This window comes from Schistocerca serialis, chromosome 4 (assembly GCF_023864345.2).
Source record: "Schistocerca serialis cubense isolate TAMUIC-IGC-003099 chromosome 4, iqSchSeri2.2, whole genome shotgun sequence".
Lineage (NCBI taxonomy): Eukaryota > Metazoa > Arthropoda > Insecta > Orthoptera > Acrididae > Schistocerca > Schistocerca serialis.
In genome coordinates this window covers 309658704-309678793 of record NC_064641.1, presented here as the reverse complement: position 1 = coordinate 309678793, position 20090 = coordinate 309658704, and the positions used below count along the sequence as shown (strand labels likewise).

The window sequence follows — 20090 nt, the reverse complement described above, 5'->3', positions numbered from 1 at the left end:
TCACCCCTCTTAATTTTATCCTGTGTTTCTTTCCAGTGCAAACTTATGACACTGTTAAAGTTACACGTGTCCATGGTACGACTTTACCTCTTAATGCAGAGAATACCATTTCAACCCATAATATGTCTTAGCCTCCATGCTGAGTGACCACTCTGCATGACTGCCATGTAGAGGTCAGTTCTCAGTGTTGCCAGGGATTGGAACAGGAAGCATTCAGCATTGTGAGGCCAACTGAGGACTACTTTCCCATCTCTAAAAGAATTACCACGTAATTAACAAACTTCACAGTTTTTATTTCTGCTCACTGAACTCGATTCCCTTTCCAAATTTTTCTTTGGTGTCCTTTATGTCCACTCCATGTAAAGGTCACATAATACCTGGGATATGCTACAACTGCCCTTCAATCCCTTCTGAGCTATTGCTTCCCTTTCATGTCCTTTGACAGCTGTAACTGCAGTCTGGTTTCTGTACAAATCGCAGATAACTTTTCACTTCCTGTATTCTATCTCTTCTACCTTCAAAATTTCAAAGAGTGTATTTCAGTCAACACTGTAAAAAAGTATTTCAAAATATTCTTGTTCCATGTTTCTTTTCTTTGCTTTCTATTACCACCCATTCATCGCTATAACTAATGACTATTTCTTAATTTGTATAGGAATTGTTCATTTTCTTCAGATCTGTCTGGAGTCATTTCTCCAACAACAAATTGCATAACAAACAACAAATTTCCTGGCATTCCCCAAGATAGCCATTCAGTCTTTTTGCATATATTTTGATGATTAGGCTAGTCTTATTCACCTGTGTTGAAACTGATGACATCCACCAGATGGTGAAACTGATGACACCAAGTGTGTAGTCTGGATGTTAACAGGATCATGAAGTATTGCTGATTATGTGCTGCAGAAGCAGTCCCTTTTAATCCTTGGATGCCTCTCCCTTCTTGGCAGTAGACCTGGCACTCTGTCCTACGTTTGTGTCCCATTACCATGCTTGGCTCACAGTTCTCTGTCCAGGAAATCCACTTTTCCTATGGCCATGTTACTGCTTGTTCATTGGTTTTCTATTCTTTTATTATGGTCTATATCTTTGCTGTTTTTAATCAGACAGAGGATGCGACCTCACGCTTCATTGAGGCAGTACCCTAGTACACGATTTACAAGGATTTCAATATACTGATATTTTGTGCAACATTATTCCATGGTTCAGAATATTTTACCTTGTACGGAATCTGGTAAACTTCCAGCTTGCAGAGGAGAAAATCGTCTTTCAATTGGGCCAGAAGTGATCTAATTTTGGGAGGTGGGCAGAATATGCATTGCACTGAGACTTCTCCATAATGTGGTTGACCCTTCTTGACAGTGCACCAAGGCAGTCTTTCTCAACTTCTCTGGCTCTCCCAGGTCTTGTTCCAACAACTGAACAGGGCAGAGTAGAGAATTTGCACAGCTGCTGTTCAGTATAATCACAGCTGCAGAATTCTGTTGTCAGATGTTCTAGTCCAGTTGTTAAGCTTTCAGTGACATTCACTAATGTCTTTCTTCAGGGCTCCAAAAATATGGAGATCACATGGGGAGAGATCAGGAGCATGAAAGGGCTTTCCAGCAAATCTTCTGCAGCCCATTCAAAGTAACTTTGGCAACACGTGGGCCCTTACACATACTCCATACAGTCCCAATATCTCCCCATGTGATTTCCATATTTATGCAGCAATGAAGAAAGACATTCATAACCTTTGATTTACTTTGCATGAAGAGGTGCATGTCTGGGTACAATCATAGTTCCAGATGCAACTGCAGAAATTTTTCCACAAAGGCACTGAATGTCTTGTCTCTCAGTGGGATACATGTATTGACAGTTATGGGAATTACTTTTGAAATAATAAACAGTTTAATTACCTTTTTCCTTCTGTCTAAGTTTCATTTGATTGCCCCCTTATAGGTTAGTAACAACAGAGGAGATAGTGGCTTCCCATGGCTGCCCCACTTTTCAGTTCACAATAGTCACTACCAAACAGAAACTACATAGAGGTGGGTGTTCATTCTCTTCCATGAAGTCTCCTTCTAATAGCAATATGGTTGCATTGCCTTTGCTGAAAGGATTATGGTGTTCTAATCTTCCCTCAGATGCCACAAGGCTGACCTTCCTTTTCTTGATTTTCTATTTCTGCACTCAGGCACATGTGATGAAACCACATGTCTCATCTGATGTCCTCAGGCACTTCAGAAAAGAAACATAGTAGCAGCTTGTTACACTGCATTTATGAAACAGCAGATGGTCATTGCATTCTATACAATGGCAAAACTGAGACCCTTTCTTAAGACTTACTGAATAGAGATCTGTCACTCTCAGGTGGCAAAGTTCAGCATTTTACTCCTGTTTCCTTAACTATATGATCTCCAGTAATCGAGATAATGTTACTGCGGTCTCCTTATTGGTTACTCAGCTTTGAATAATGTGATGCTGTCCCATCAATTCCCACGAGATAGGACTGACTCTACTGGCCAGGTAAAGATGCATTTTGAGCAGTTCCCTGAATTTACCTATCTACCCAATGCCAAATTCACTCCAAGCTTAATCTCCATTGCTGCTGGTGTGCTGTTTTTTCAAAGGTCACCACAACTTGTTCATTATGATAGTAACTGTGAATCATAATAGACAAAACTATTTTTGTGTAGACTTTGCCCCCTTGTATAGGGTTCACAGTGGAGCTGTGTATTTCGGTGCAAAGCATTCATGTTGTGGATATGAACAGATATTAGTAAAAGGGAGTTATCAGGAGAAAGAAAACTAGCATTCTATGGATCGGAGTGTGGAATGTCAGATCCCTTAATCGGGCAGGTAGGTTAGAAAATTTAAAAAGGGAGTTAGATAGGTTAAAGTTAGATATAGTGGGAATTAGCGAAGTTCGGTGGCAGGAAGAGCAAGACTTTTGGTCAGGTGAATACAGGGTTATAAATACAAAATCAAATAGGGGTAATGCAGGAGTCGGTTTAATAATGAATAAAAAAATAGGAGTGCAGGTAAGTTACTACGAACAGCATAGTGAACACATTATTGTGGCCAAGATAGACACGAAGCCCATCCCTACTTTCGTAGTACAAGTTTATATGCCAACTAGCTCTGCAGAAGATGAAGAAATTGATGAAATGTATGATGAGATAAAAGAAATTACTCAGGTAGTGAAGGGAGACGAAAATTTAATAGTCATGGGTGACTGGAATTCGAGAGTAGGAAAAGGGAGAGAAGGAAACATAGTAGGTAAATATGGATTGGGGGTAAGAAATGAAAGAGGAAGCCGTCTGGTAGAATTTTGCACAGAGAATAACTTAATCATAGCTAACACTTGGTTCAAGAATCATAAAAGAAGGCTGTATACATGGAAGAGTCCTGGAGATACTAGAAGATATTAGATAGGTTATATAATGGTAAGACAGAGAGTTAGGAACCAGGTTTTAAATTGTAAGACATTTCAAGGGGCAGATGTGGACTCTGACCACAATCTATTGGTTATGAAATGTAGATTAGAACTGAAGAAACTGCAAAAAGGTGGGAATTTAAGGAGATGGGACCTGGATAAACTGACTAAACCAGAGGTTGTACAGAGTTTCAGGGAGAGCATAAGGGAACAATTGACAGGAATGGGGGAAAGAAATACAGTAGAAGAAGAATGGGTAGCTCTGAGGGATGAAGTAGTGAAGGCAGCAGAGGATCAAGTAGGTAAAAAGACGAGGGCTAGTAGAAATCCTTGGGTAACAGAAGAAATATTGAATTTAATTGACGAAAGGAGAAAATATAAAAATGCAGTAAATGAAGCAGGCAAAAAGGAATACAAATGTCTCAAAAATGAGATCAACAGGAAGTCCAAAATGGCTAAGCAGGGATGGCTAGAGGACAAATGTAAAGATGTAGAGGCTTATCTCACTAGGAGTAAGATAGATACTGCCTACAGGAAAATTAAAGAGACCTTTGGAGAAAAGAGAACCACTTGTATGAATATCAAGAGCTCAGATGGAAATCCAGTTCCAAGCAAAGAAGGGAAAGCAGAAAGATGGAAGGAGTATATAGAGGGTCTATACAAGGGTGAAGTTCTTGAGGACAGTATTACAGAAATGGAAGAGAATGAAGATTAAATAGGAGATATGACACTGCGTGAAGAGTATGACAGAGCACTGAAAGACCTAAGTCAAAACAAGGCCCCGAGAGTAGACAACATTCCTTTAGAACTACTGACAACCTTGGGAGAGCTAGGCCTAACAAAACTCTACCATCTAGTAAGCACAATGTATGACACAGGCGAAATACCCTCAGACTTGAGAAGAATATAATAATTCCAATCCCAAAGAAATCAGGTGTTGACAGATGTGAAAATTACCAAACTATCAGTTTAATAAGCCATGGCTGCAAAATACTAATGCGAATTCTTACAGACGAATGGAAAAACTTGTAGAAGCTGACCTAGGGGAAGATCAGTTTGGATTCCATGGAAATATTGGAACACGTGAGGCAATACTGAGTCTATGACTTATCTTAGAAGAAAGATTAAGGAAAGGCAAACCTACGTTTCTAGCATTTGTACACTTAGAGAAAGCTTTTGACAATGTTGACTGGAATACTCTCTTTCAAATTCTGAAGGTGGCAGGGGTAAAATACAGGGAGCGAAAGGCTATTTACAATTTGTATAGAAACCACATGGCAGTTAGAAGAGTTGAGGGACATGAAAGGGAAGCAGGGGTTGGGAAGGGAGTGAGACAGGGTTGTAGCCTCTCCCCGATGTTATTCAATCTGTATACTGAGCAAGCAGTAAAGGGAACAAAAGAAAAATTCAGAGTAGGTATTAAAATCCATGGAGAAGAAATAAAAACTTTGAGGTTCGCTGATGACGTTGTAATTCTGTCAGAGACAGCAAAGGACTTGGAAGAGCAGTTGAATGGAATGGACAGTGTCTTGAAAGGAGGATATAAGATGAACATCAACAAAAGCAAAATGAGGATAATGGTATGTAGTCGAATTAAGTCGGGTGATGCTGAGGGAATTAGATTAGGAAATGAGACACTTAAAGTAGTAAAGGGGTTTTGCTATTTTGGGAGCAAAATAACTGATGATGGTCGAAGTAGAGAGGATATAAAATGTAGACTGGCAATGCCAAGGAGAGTGTTTCTGAAGAAGAGAAGTTTGTTAACATCGAGTATAGATTTTGGAAGTCGTTTCTGAAAGTATTTGTATGGAGTGTAGCCATGTATGGAAGTGAAACATGGACGATTAACAGTTTGGACAACATGAGAATAGAAGCTTTCAAAATGTGGTTCTACAGAAGAATGCTGAAGATTAGATGGGTAGATCACATAACTAATAAGGAGGTATTGAATAGAATTGGGGAGAAGAGGGGTTTGTGGCACAACTTGACAAGAAGAAGGGACTGGTTGGTAGGACATGTTCTGAGGCATCAAGGGATCACAAATTTAGCATTGGAGGGCAGTGTGGAGGGTAAAAATCGTAGAGGGAGACCAAGAGATGAATACACTAAGCAGATTCAGAAGGATGTAGGTTGCAGTAAGTACTGGGAGATGAAGAAGCTTGCACAGGATAGAGTAGCATGGAGAGCTGCATCAAACCAGTCTCAGGCCTAAAGACAACAACAACAACAGTAGAAAGGATGGGAACTGCACAATAGCATTCCCAAAATTTACTGGATTGCAACACACAAAAAAGGAACCCTTACCAAATCCAAAAAAAATTATGAACATACATCATTAGACACCCATGAAAGTCATCTACTTATCTAGATTCAAGGACAAAATTTCTCTTTGCACCATCAAAGTAGGAGTGAGCATTGTAAAGGTGTGTGACAAAAACTAGTGTACTGGGGAGAGGTTTCTGCTGTTACAGATGTAGGTATCTGGGGGAGAGGTTTCTGCTGTTACAGATGTAGGTATCTGCTAACAATACACAATGAAGCACCAAAGAAACTGGTATACGCATGGATATTCAAATACAGAGATATGTAAACAGACAGAATACAGTTCAAACAAATTTCGGGCTTGCAGCCAGTCGTCGTTCAATACTTCACACGATATTTCAACTGGGCACCTGAAGATGACTGGCAGGTGCCCAGTTGAAATATCGTGCGAAGTATTGAACGACGACCGGCTGCAAGCCCGAAATTTGTTTGAACAGTCAATTCGCCAGGAAAATTTTAAAATTCACATCAGACAGAATACAGCACTGCAGTTGGCAACACCTATATAAGACAAGTGTCTGGTGCAGTTGTTAGATTGGTTACTGCTTCTACAATGGCAGGTTATCAAGATTTAAGTGAGTTTGAACATTGTGTTATAGTTTGCACACGAGCTATGGGACACAGCATCTCCAAGGTAGCGATGAAGTGGGGATTTTCTCATATGACCATTTCACAAATGTACTGTGAAAATCAGGAATCTGCTAAAATATCAAATTTCTGACACTGATTTGGTCAAAAAAATATCCTGCAAGAACAGGACTAATGATGACTGAAGAGAATCTTTCAGTGTGACACAAGTGCAACCCTTCCGCAAATTGCTGCAGATTTCAATGCTGGGCCATCAACAAGTGTCAGCATATGAACCATTCAATGAGCCCATCACCAATACATAGCCAAAGGTCCACTTGTGTACCGTTGATGACTGCACAACGACAAAGCTTTATGCCTCACCTGGGCCCGCCAACACCGACATTGGACTGCTGAGGACTGGAAACATGTTACATCATGGTCGGACGAGTCTCATTTCAAATTGTATCGAACAGATAGACAAGTACGGGTATGGAGATAACCTCATGAATCCATGGACCCTGCATATCAGCAGGGGACTTTTCAAGCTTATGGAGACCGTGTGAAGGTGTGGGAGGGGGGGGGGGGGGTGCAGTTGGGAGTGATATGTGACCCTGATATGTCTAGATACAACTCTGACAGGTGACAAGTACATAAGCATCCATTCATGTCCATTGTGCATTCCGATAGACTTGGGCAATTCCAGCAAGACACTGCAAAACCCCACGTGTCCAGAATTGCTACAGAGTGACTCCAGGAACATTCTCCCGAGTTTAAACACTTCCGTTGGCCACCAAACTTCCCAGACATGAACATTATTGAGCATGTCTGGGATGCTTTGCAACATGCTGTTCAGAAGAAATCTCCACCCCCCCTCATACTCTAACAGATTTAGGACAGCCCTGCAGGATTCATAGTGTCAATTCCTTCCAGCACTACTTCACACATTAGGTGAGTCCATGCCACGTCATGTTACGGAACTTCTGCATGCTCACGATGTACCAGTTTCTTTGGCTCTTCAGTGCATGTTTATAAAAAATTAATCTGTAACAGAAGATACATAACAGGTTTCTTCAAAGCTGTAGTTTTCCTTTTTATTTATTAGCTACATTTATCATACCTTTCAACTGAGGATTTGTATCTTGTTCTGCATAATAAAGAACACAAGGACCTCCTAAAACATAAAACATCAAAAGCTGTAAGAAAAGTAGCTCTCACACAGTTATGTAAACACCAATTCAGAATTCAGTTACCTTTCCCATTTTCAGATCCATTTTGACTAAAGTTTTCTAGTTCTCTTGTGACTTTGTTCCACGCTACAACAGAAATGTAAAATCGGGTGAAACTGACATGATGTACAATAAACTATAAGTAATACTGAATCATAAACAGACTTACAGTCACATATGTATTTAATTAAATCATCGTGTTGTGGAGTAGTTATATCTGGCTGCATTCGCTGACTATTTGGTCTCTTCCCATTCAGTGACTGCATCTGAGGTCTTGGTAAACTGGAAAGCAGTTTTATATTACTTAATACTATGTACAGAAAGCATTACAGCAAAGAACAATAAATAAATGTGAGTCAGTGAGGGGTGGGGGAGATATCACACACTATAATCTGTGTCTACTGAAAGAGGCAATTTCATAAGCTCAAAAAGCTCAGAAGTAGCATTTGACTTCGGATTAAACAGTATGTATACTTCATTTCTTCAATAAGATAACTACTTCTGTTTTCTCGTACCACTGTTTGTATTTCATTAGGATTTTACTTAATCATATTAATAAACATTTACTTTACCTATTCTAATATTCTGCATGACCTGCATAACCAGAAAAGTTTCAGGAAGAAGAAGATTCTAATGTTCATAAAAAGTCTACCAATCCGGACACACTGAGGCACAAAAAGTTATCCTATATCCCACTAATGACTCACAGTATTACAAAAATAAGTTTGGTTGGAGAAATGCAGAGCGTTGAGATGTAAATTGTCTAGAACAGCTATGCATATCTATAATAACTATAGGCCTAAAACTAGACAACACGAGGTACTAAAGGTTACAAATCATGTTAAAAGACTCTCAAAATTAGAAATCAGCTATCACGACACTAGCTACAGTGACCACATGGCTTTACGATTCATTTTCATTTCCTGTACTATAATGATTTAAGAATGCTAGGAGAAGAACATGTGACTATCTTCTCATACTATAAGGCAAACCAATATGTAAGATTACGATTTTAATCAAAACATGATTAAAAACAGTTATTTCTTGAAAACACACAAATCATCATAAAAGGCACTGAGAATGGCAAAACTGATTGTGGATCTTTCCTATGTGCCTTTTTTTTGTTTTTTTTTTTTTTGTTTTGTTTTGTAATATTTTTGAAATTTATTTACTTTCCAACAATTTGTGGTAAAACATTATTCCTTTCAATTCAGTGAAATATTTTTGAAATTTGTTTACCTTCTATCACCTTGTTATAAAATATGAGAGTGTTCGATTCAATAAAATGTTACCAAAATCGCTTAGTTTAAATCACTGTTCAGCTGTTTCATTTGCAAAACTGACACCAGTCGTAAAAAACAGAGTTTGACAACAGTGAATACAAATAAATAGCACATTACAGTAAATGGCTCTAAAATACTTCGAGAGCTCCAGTACACAATGGAAAGACTGAGTCATAAAAAATTTTCATTCACGTTTGAAAATATGAGGTTTAGAATTCAGATTTTTCAGTTCTGCTAGAAGTCTACTGAAAATTAAACCTGCAGGATAGTGTACACATTCCCGTTCAGTCGTTAAAATAGTGCTGTCGATAATAGTTCCCTGCTGAGTGTGTACAGAGTGAGTATTGCAGTTCCTCCTTAATGAATTCATATTATTAACCATAAATACCTAATGGGTATATGTGTACAGGAATGGCTGAGTTAGCATTTCGAGGCACTTCAAAATCAATTTGCATGAACTTCACAAACTGGCACCAAGAATCATTTGGGTATAATAGAGTGAAAGTAAATAATATAAACAAGCTTCTACATTTCTGTGAAAGTGGAGACTATTTCTTTAGTGAAAATATCAACATTAAGCTTCTGTACCAGATGCTGAATGTGATACTTTCAGGAATTCCATCTGTCCTCGGTCATACAAATTTAAACATTTGGCTTTAGTGGTTATTTGATTACTGGCATTGTACAGGGTGTACATAAAGTCCAGGAACACTTTCAATTATTTATTGCACAAGAACTAAACATTGTACAGATGTCAAACACATAGCATTTTGAAGAGAAACTCTGAAAGCTTTGCATGGCTTTGTCAACTGTGGCAGTCTCTTCCCGTATTCTCCCCCTGAGCTCTGCCACATCGCGTGGTAGAGGTGGTACATACACCAGATCTTTAATGTGTCCCCACAGAAAAAAGTCACACAGAGTGAGATCTGATGATGGGGGACGCCATTTCATGAAATAGCTGTCCCCTTCTGTAGCACCATCGATGAGACAGCTCTGTGTTCAGGTACCCATGAACTTCACGTTGTAAATGGGGTGGAGCCCAATCCTGCTGAAAGATGAATGGAGAGTCCCATTGCATTTGAGGCATCAGCCATTGCTGCAACATGTCCAAGTAGGAACATCCAGTGACTGAGCTCTCAGCGAAGAAGAATGGCCCACACAGTTTTCGACATGACAAGGCACAAAAAACATTCACCTTTTGGGATCACACTCATATTAAATGCATTCGTGTGGATGCTTTCTACCTCATATTCGACAATTATGCCTGTTCACTTTCCCATTAGTGTGAAAAGTGGCTTTGTTGCTAAAAATTAAGTGATCAACAATGCCATCCCCATTCTCATTCAATTGTTGCAACTGCGAACAAAACTCAAAATGCCTGTCTTTGTCATCATGTTGCCAGTGCTAAATGGCCTTCCTTGTTGGTAGCTTCTTACTGTACTTGGTTCTAAACATCCGTTGAACAGCTGTAGTACACTTGTTTTTGCCGAACTCCAACACATAGAAAGCTCGCTCCGCACCTGAACTTGCCATGTTTGCGACTAGTCCTGACTATTGACAAATTATCAAATTACAATGTGGCGGTATACATGAAAAAAAAATTTTTTTTTTAATAAATAAATAAACCATTTCAGGGTTTCTCTTCAAATGACTTATGTATGATATCTGTACAATGTTTGGTTCTTGTACAATAAATAATTGAAAGTGTTCCCAGACTTTATGTACACCCGTATTCACCAGTGAATTGGGTGTGAACAATGCATCTTTTAGTTTGATGTGACTTACTTGAAGTTAACAAGGGTTCTTTGGTTTCTCTTCTTCTTTGTATAAGTTGTCTTTCTAGTAAGATGTCCTGTGTTAAGAATTAAAACATCCAACTTGTCTTTCCGTTTCAATACTCCAACATCTACACTGCTTTCTTCCATCACATCCTTCTCAAGTTTCTTGTTCAGCACACTGGAGGGATTTAACTTTAATTTAGCTCACAATGTTTCATTTAAGAGAGAGAGAGAGAGAGAGAGAGAGAGAGAGAGAGAGAGAGAGAGAGAGAGAGAGAGAGAGAGAGGGGGGGGGGGGGAGGGAAAGGGGGGAGCGTGTGCGTGTGTGTGTGTGTGTGTGTGTGTGTGTGTGTAGAGGGAGAGATATTTTTCTTAGCTGAAGTAAATATGTAAAATTTGTGTGTATTCCTCAACATCACAAAATTACAAGATTTCACTCTCAAAGCTGTGACACTTGGTCAAAATATTGTCTGGTCCATCTTTTCTAGAGCACAATAGTTTCACCAATATTTTTTTCACTATTCCTTATTATAAATGAAGTGCATAGTTTGGGGAAAAAAGAATTGTCACGTCCCTGTCATTTTTAAGAGGGAAAATTGGTTTAGTTAGTAACATGATTCAGTCAAATTAAACTGAATTCCTGGTAAATCTTCTGAGTGTACTGGCCCTTCCAAATGTATTCATCTCTTCGTAACTTATATTGAATTGACATATCACCTCTTTAATTATTTTTTCAATTATTTCTGATTAAATAGCTGTATGTGCACCAAAATCAAACATACAACATACACATTCGTCACAACTCTTAATACCCACAGGCTCCTTAAGATAGCTTATGGTAACATCCAATTTAAAGCAGATCAATCACCAAATTCAGTAACAGTTTTTGGTAGTTATGTGGTGCTGTCATAGTTTTACAATATCCATCATAAGGATCAAGTTCAAAATCACGGGCCAAAACTCTTCTACTGGGCTGTCATTGTACTTCACTGAAATGTGAAAATTTAATTTCCTTTGCTTATTAAAATTTGAAATGACATATCTATATAAATTTTTAATTGGTCAGTTCATCCTATGGTAACTCTCCTAAGAATCGTTTTCCTTCCCATGCACTGTAATCTCCAACATCTTATCAATGTTTTCTTCTTTGCTGACTTATACCTCATATATGCACCTGAAATTACTTGAAATCTGCTCCCCAGATCACTAACACTGATTAAAACAGTGATTAAAATCATTAGTCACTTACTTCATACCGCCCTCTTAATTCTTCTTTTACAATGAGCACATCATGTGACAAGAGAAAAGTGTACAGAGGCATGACTTTCACTACAAAAGGAACACAGTTCACTTGCGGTGGCACAAAGATCTCACAATCCATATGTAGATAAAGAGGAGTTACCTATACCAGTTTTATGTAGCTTCATCTATACTCTGAAAACAACTATGATGAGCATGGCAGAGTAAATATCCTGGTGTATCCTGCAATGGTTTTAAGGTTATTGCTGTACAGCCCTCCAAAAAGTAGTTGCATGTGTTCAGATCTGGAGAATATGGGAGCCAATCAAGGGCCATATGAATGGTCTCTGGGTGCCCCAGAGCCAGAATGCAGTCCACAAAGTGCTCCTCCGGGAAATCAAACATTCTCCCGCTTCAATGGGATCGAGCTTCATCTTGCATGAACCACATCTTGTCGAAATCAGTCACTTTGGATAATGGGGATGAATTCATCTTCCAAAACCTTCATGTACCATTTGATAGTCACCACGCCATCAAGGAATGTCACACTGACTATTCCATGACTGGACACTGCACAGCACACAGTCACTCATTGAGGGTGAAGATTTCAATAGCAAAATGCGGATTCTCAGTCCACCAAATGCACCAATTTTGCTTATTGATGAATCCGTCCAAATGAAAGAGGGCTTCGTCACTAAACCAAAAAATCATATTCACATCAAAGTCATGGTCAATTCAGTGGACAACAGTGTTGAGCGAAACACAACCACTGTTCCATGGCCCCATAACCACTGTTCCATGGCCCTGGGGCTTAATGGCTGATGGGTTTGAATTTTGTATGGGAAGAGATGCAGGTCTTCAACAACAGGGACTCCTGGTTGATTTCCACCTGCTGTGCAGCTTGTCTGATTGATTTCCTGGGGCTGGTTTGAAACCTAACTTGTCTTCGATATTTTCAGGTGTTTTCATCCTTTTTGGACAATCAACATTGCCATCACTGTCATCATCAACACTATCCGTTCTCTCAAACTTTAAAATCAAATTCTTGATTGTTAGCACACTTGGACCGGTTGTCTTCAGCTTGAACTCAGATGCAAACTTCCTTTGAGCCACAGTTGGGCTGTTATGGCTCACATAGTAGGCCTTCACAAGCGTTGTACACTCAGGCACACTGTACTGTGACCTTTCAGATGCAAATGGTTGACAACAACAAGATGCGTGCACACACGCATAATAATTCCTATCACACCCCACGGCCAACCATACAGTTTGAAAGTCCTAACTCAAACTGTTCAGAAGTTATGATGATTTTATTTAATAGGGTTCAATAATTGCCACCTTGTATGAACAGCAAGGATCCCAATGCATTTCTATGGTGTTTTTCTGCAGCTGTCAATAAGTCTCCATCGAAGATAATATGAGTAGTTTTCTCTACCTTTAATTCGTCCATCCAGTCAAAAATTTTGATATCCTTTATGGTTGTACTTTCATTAATAAGCACTGATTTCTTGGACCGGTGGCTCCGAGGATGTCATGTGAGAAGAGCGCAAGTTGGGTTTTGCACAGTGATTTATTCAGTTATTTTTACTGATGAGTAATACTTTGGATTTGATGTCCTTATCATAACAGTTGCAGGATATTACGCCTCTTGTAAAGAATGGCACACAAAGAATTATATAACTTCAATAAAGTATCTGATACCAAAGATGATGCCTTTCCACTTCTGCCCACAGTGCTCAAAACAAGAGAGTGTGTTTTTTAACCAGGGAATAGGTCAAATTCAACCAAAGCAACAATAATTACTGTTCATTAATTTGTAGGGTGGCCAACTTTAACAGTCAACAAATGTTTAAACCTGTCTGGCATGAAATAAGAACACCCACCGTTTATTGCAACAACAAGTGAACTGTGTCTTATTGTTATGTTGGCCAGGTCGATAAGTAGCCAGGCACGGGGCCTGTTTCAGCATAGTCTTCAATTTCTGGAAAGCCGCATCACATGACGCAGACCAGTGAAAAGGCATGTTTTTATGCAACAGGCGATGCAACGTCTGAGCCACCGAAGCAGCAAACGGTAAAAACTTGTGATAGTATGCTATTTTCCCCAAGAAGGCCTGCAGTTCCTTAACAGATGTAGGGCAAGGAAGGGCACTGATCGCAGCGATCGGACGAATACTATCCCGAGAGAGTTGAAACCCCAAGTATGTGATAGATGCCTGAAAAAATTTTGATTTCTGAAGATTACACTTAAGACTGGCAGTCTGTAAGACACGAAAAAGTGTGTGGAGATTTTGAAGATGTTCGTCAGTGGTGGAGCCAGTGACAACGTCATCCTGGTAATTTATACACCCAGGGACAGTGAGCAAATAATTGTTCCAAGAAGCGCTGAAAGAGAGCAGGGGCGCTGGCAACCTCGAATGGCAATCGTTGGTATTGATAGAGGCCGAAAGGCATGTTAAGGACCAGAAACTGTCGGGAAGCAGCGTCGAGAGGAAGTTGATGATAAGCTTCTGACAGGTCAAGTTTAGAAAAATACTGGCCTCCAGCAAGTTTAGTGAACAATTCTTCAGGTCGAGGCATAGGGTAAATGTCGATAAGGCATTGAGCATTTAAAGTGGCTTTGAAATCGCCACAGAGACGAATGTCACCATTTGGCTTAGCAATGACGACAACAGGACAGGACCACTCACTGGAAGTGACAGGAAGCAAGACCCCTGAAGCAGTGAGACAATCCAGCTCCCGTTTGACCTGATCACGAAGGGCCACAGGAATGGGCTGAGTCCGAAAAAACTTAGGCCGAGCAGTGGGTTTGAGCGCGATATGAGCTTCAAAGTCATTTGCACGGCCTAACCCAGGAGAAAAAAAAGGGACAAAAATGTCATTGACAAGGAATCCAATTGAGCATAAGGAAGAGCATCAGAGACGATATTGACAGAGTCATCTATGGAGAACCCAAAAACGTGAAAGGCATCGAAACCAAAAAGATTCTCCGCGTTACTATGGTCGACCACAAATATGGGAACAGTGCAAACGACAGATTTGTAAGATACCTCAGCATCAAATTGTCCCAAGAGAGAAATCTTCTGAACCAGTATCCACCTGCATGCGAACATCTCGACCAAGTATTTGGACAGTGAGGAATAACTTCCCTGAAAGGGAAGAAGTACAATTGACAGACAACACAGAATCAGAATCAGCGTAATGTTCATGAACATCATGTATGCAGTCGGATTTGCAAACAGATGACACATGACCCTTTTTTTTTGCATTTGTGACATACGGCCCAATGTTGTGAAACCATTGCCAAATCCACTTCACCACAGCAAAATAGAAAGACATCAAAAACAGCCCTTCACATATAAATTGTAAGTTGGCATCTACAGCCCATGTTCATCTGTTAAAAGTAAGTACTCAGGAAGTGAGTAAAAACAGCCAAGCTGTAAAGGCACTAAAAGCAAGTGCTCAGTCGGTGTATGAAAACCATCAAACTGTAAAATTAAAAAGAACAAGCACCCAGTGCATATGTGAAGGCAAACAAGCTGCTGTACATGTGTCTTCTACAAAAAAAGAGAAGTTCCAGAGTGGAGCAATGGTTTTTATGGCTGGCACCATGGAAATCACTTTGTCATCACCATCTGCATCCAACATGATCAAGAAACTAGCCATACATGTAAGAACACAATCTGCAGGTAACAGAAGACTACTGGCAAAGTGACCAAATAGATGTGCTACTGTGCACAAATCCAGACCTACCACTTTGTGATGACAACTTACTATTTACAATGACAAACATCAGGTCTTTAAAAAATAAAACTGATGATGTCAGTGTTCTGTTAGGGATGAGCAAGCATATTACTTTATTTATTAATGAACACTTGTTACGTACTGCCAGGTTTTCACTTAGTACTGGATTATTGTAGATGAACACAGAACTATGGGAGCAGGAGGGAGGGGTGGGGATGCTCAATATATGTTAGTAGTGGGATAGGCATTCATTACAGTGCCCTTTAGTGTCAATAATTACTGTATAGGTAATGCACTGGAGATGGCAGCAATGTTACTGCCCATGTTAAACTTGTACTTGTGCCAGTATACTGCACACCAGATAGTGATATTTAAGAATTTGCACAGGCTTTAAAGAAACCGATTGCACACTTTGAGAAATTTCAATTTTTGGCGACATTCAGTACATATTTCTGTACAGCGAAGGAGACCCTCCTAAACAACTTACAGTGGAAGGCCATGATTTTGGGATCATGGATTTACTTCAAACTTTGTACACCTTTGGTAGGCCATTAAAACAACATAATCTGCAAGTTGTAAGGTGCACTACTCTGGCAGTTCCAAGAAAATCACAAGAGAAGTTTTAGGTATCTATTATGAAATGAATGCATCTGTGCATAGGTGACCGGACATTGGAGTTCATGGTGGTCAAGTGCTTAGCTTTTGAGCTTTATAACGCAAACGTATATGAGGTACAATTCGACTCCTGCTCAACCTTAACTTTTAATCCATTTTTTTTTTTCTGTCAGTGGTCATATTATTTAATTTATATGACATTTGAGAGGTAATATGATTAAAGAAAACCATGTGTATTTGCATGAAGTTTTAGTGAAGTTCATGTTATTTGACTATTTACTATTTTTAATTAAGTTTAATTATTAGAACTAAGATATTTATAACTATTGACAAGTAAATGAAGAAATGTAAAGAGTTTTCCTGAGCATGTAAGCCTGTCATGATTTGCAAAATCCCTTACAAATGCAATCTGATAAGGTATCCAGAACTACTTTGCACTTCGATGCTTTGAGCTCCAAACACAGAGACTTGTAGTGATCAGATGTTGTTGCTCATGTAGCATGAATGAATAGTGTAGGGGCAATTTTTTTTTAATACCACAAAATTTACACTCATGCTACAAAAACGAAGGTTTGAACAGGATTTGAACCGTTGCCTCATATACTTTCTTCTTCTGACGCTCAAACACTAACCGGCTGGCTACCATGAACTCCAACGTCCAGCACCTATGTACAGATACATAAACCACATGATGAATGCATAAAACTTCTCTTCCAATTTTCTTAGAATTGCCAGAGTAGTGCACCTTACTACTTGCACATTACATTGTTTTAATGGCCTACTATGGGTGAACAAAGTTTGAAGTAAATCCATGACCCCAACATCATGGCCCCCCCTTGTTAGTCTGCTCAATATACTACAGTCACATGATCTGTGCTCTATTAAGGATATCGCAAAAAGACAATCTACAGGCCCTGATAACGTAACTGCTAATTCTGAGACAAATCAAAACAAGAGGACCACCCTGTAGCTGACCACACTGCCCAACACGACTTCCTCCATTTCAATCACTGCTTCACAGCTTGTGCCACATGGATCCTTCCCACCAACACCAGCTTTTCTGAACTGCACATGTGGGAACACTCCCTGCAATATATCCTACGTTCCTGTAACTGTCCTGGCCTCTACCTCCGTTAGTCATTTTTCTCGTCCATTCTACCGTTTCCCTGTTCCCATTCCAGGACTAAACAGCCCTCATTCCACCAATGCACCCAGTCGTTTTACTTCTCTCCTTCTCCACTCCCCCCCCCCCCCCCCACCTCTCCCCTGGCCTCTGTCTCACCTCCCGACTGCACCAAACTACCCAATCCTCTCTCCACCTTGTACTTGCTTGCTCCCCAGCAGCACTTCACCCACCCCCTAACCTGTTATCCCTCCTCCTCCCCGCCCCAGCCTCCTCCTTACCTCCACCCAGTTGCCCATCATGCACTGCTGCTGTTGCTCGCAGTGTGGCTTCAGCTGCCAGAGGCTGCAGTCGTGCGCGTGTGTGTGTGTGTGTGTGTGTGTGTGTGTGTGTGTGTGTGTGTGTGTGTGTGTGTGTTTTGTGTTTTTTTTTTTTTTTTTTTTTTTTTTTTTTTTTTTTTTTTTTTTTTTTTTTTTCATTGTTGGCCGAAAGCTTATACTGTGACAGTATTTTCATTGCACCTAGCTGCTACTCAGCATCTCCATTGTATGGTGAGTAGAACTTTCCTTTTCATAACAGTGTTATCCATAGAATTCTGCTAGAAAAACACTACTGCTACAGTTGTAGAGGTTTACAGCTATTTTGATCAGATACTACCTGAGTGATAGAATACAAATTGTAAAGTTCAATAATATGTCATCAAATGTCTTGGATATAATGAGGGCATGCCACAGGGTTCTGCGTCTGGACCTTTACTCTTGATAATACATGTAAATGATTTCCCCACCACTGTGCTGTGTAAATCTACACTCTATGCTGATAATACCACTTCTGTTACAGCTGGGGAAAGACTTAGGAGCACTAAAGCAGGAAAGTACGGATCATCTTGGAGCAGCCAGTAAGTGGTTCCAAATCAATGAAATGCCTATTAATCATGAAAAGTGTTGGAAATACGGAAGCGTCCGATCTCGCCCATCTGCTTTGACCCATGACGTCACAAATATGGTGGAAACGACCATAAACCACAATTCCAGTATGGCGCATATAAAGTCGGTACGTACACATTATGAGGACGAAAATACATCGAAAAACAAACACACACACTTTCTACAAAAAGTCAAATGACAATAACGGGACAAGCGCGGGAAATTGGGTGTTTTTGGGTGGGGGCAAACTAAATATAAACAAATTTAGATACCCACCCCCATACAAAACCACAGAAAACGACAAAAAAAACCGACATCACAAAACTCCCCAAATACCACTAAACACAATATCATCTGGAATCGGACACTTCCCGTCACATATATAGCTCAACAGCAGCTCACAATCCCATAAATTAGGATCAAACACTTCCCTTGGCCTATATAGCTCAAAAAAATCTCCCGATACCAATATCAACATACACAGCCACACATTGAGATCGAACACTTCCCGTGACCTGCGCACTGTTAATTTTATCCGTCATATCCATTCATGAACAAAACCAACAACCGATTAATGTCACTAAAATTACCACACGATGTGCAGCGAACAACACTAAATTAACCTTCACACAGAATCGTTAACTCACTGAAACGAACTCCACTACAAACACAGCCGACATTCGAACAATTCTGGATAATGAGCAAAAGCAAACTGAGCCCATTACACCACACAAACGAAAAACCTGACCATACCACCTGAGAGCACAACAAACCACAAAATGACAACATCTACAAACACGCCACACTTGCAAACCAAACTCCGTGCCGTCATGACATCAAACACAACGTCAAAGTCGACACGTGGGATCGGACACTTCTGTCGACCCAAAGTGTTCGCTTCAGCTTATGTATTAAAGATAATGGCAATGACTGTACTTCAGCTAAACTTCTTGGGATCCATCTTGACTCAAAGTTAACATGGAAGAGTCATACCGATTATACCTGTACTACGTTAGCATGTGTTACATGTTCGTTAGGTAAAATAAAGTCTGATGTTAGTGATAAGCTATTGCTCAATGCATACTACACCATTTTCCACATCCACTTGACATGTGCCATTTTGTTATATGGGAATACCACTGGAGTGAAAAACGTTCTCATCTGGCAACAGAAGGCAATTATGTGCATCCACGGAGTCAGGAACAATGAGCCTTGTAGACTGTATTTCAGAAAACAAAGTGTCAACAGTTATGTCTCTCTTTATACAAATTGTCTAATACAAACAAAAGAGAACAAACACAGTCACAAGCTGCGACCATCTTCCCATCAACTTAACACATGTCTAAAACAGCAGATCGATGTCACAGTCGCTTGACATTAGAAAATTCAAGATAGTTACACATAATGGGGTTGCAACTATTTAACATGTTGCCAGTACAGGCACACTTTGTGTCACTGAGTTTGTTAAAAATACCTCACAGAAATGGCTTGCACAAAAGCATTTACACAATAGGAGAGTTTAAAATGTGCTCTAAAGATGACCTTAATTACTAATATAGGCTAGTTTCACTTGATTATATAAGTGAATATGTTTAATATATCATGTACTTTATAATGGACAATTTTGTTAATTGATAACCAAAATGAACTAAAATATCTTTTACACCGCGTATGTGTACTCCACAAAATAGAAAATTGATTGCATTTTTAATGCTTCACGATGAATAATAAATGAATAAAAATTTCCGATATATTTCTGAACAACATTCTGCACTCCTCAAGAACAGTAATCTCCATCTTTGTTAACAACAACTGGGGTGGAAGTGAGGATTGGGGAGGGAGCCAAGATG

General features: G+C 39.6%; 1 protein-coding gene across 1 annotated transcript in view; it reads right to left on the bottom strand.

Annotated features, from left to right (window-relative positions):
* LOC126474001 (MAPK regulated corepressor interacting protein 2-like) overlaps nucleotides 1–20090 on the bottom strand; it is a 47000-nt gene that overhangs the window by 25545 nt on the left and 1365 nt on the right. Inside the window, exons 2-5 of the mRNA XM_050101391.1 lie at nucleotides 10602–10772; nucleotides 7703–7815; nucleotides 7558–7620; nucleotides 7425–7478 (exon numbers count right to left, since the gene is read on the bottom strand). Of these exons, the coding sequence (XP_049957348.1) occupies nucleotides 7425–7478; nucleotides 7558–7620; nucleotides 7703–7815; nucleotides 10602–10772 (401 nt within the window). The remainder of the gene's footprint in view (nucleotides 1–7424; nucleotides 7479–7557; nucleotides 7621–7702; nucleotides 7816–10601; nucleotides 10773–20090) is intronic.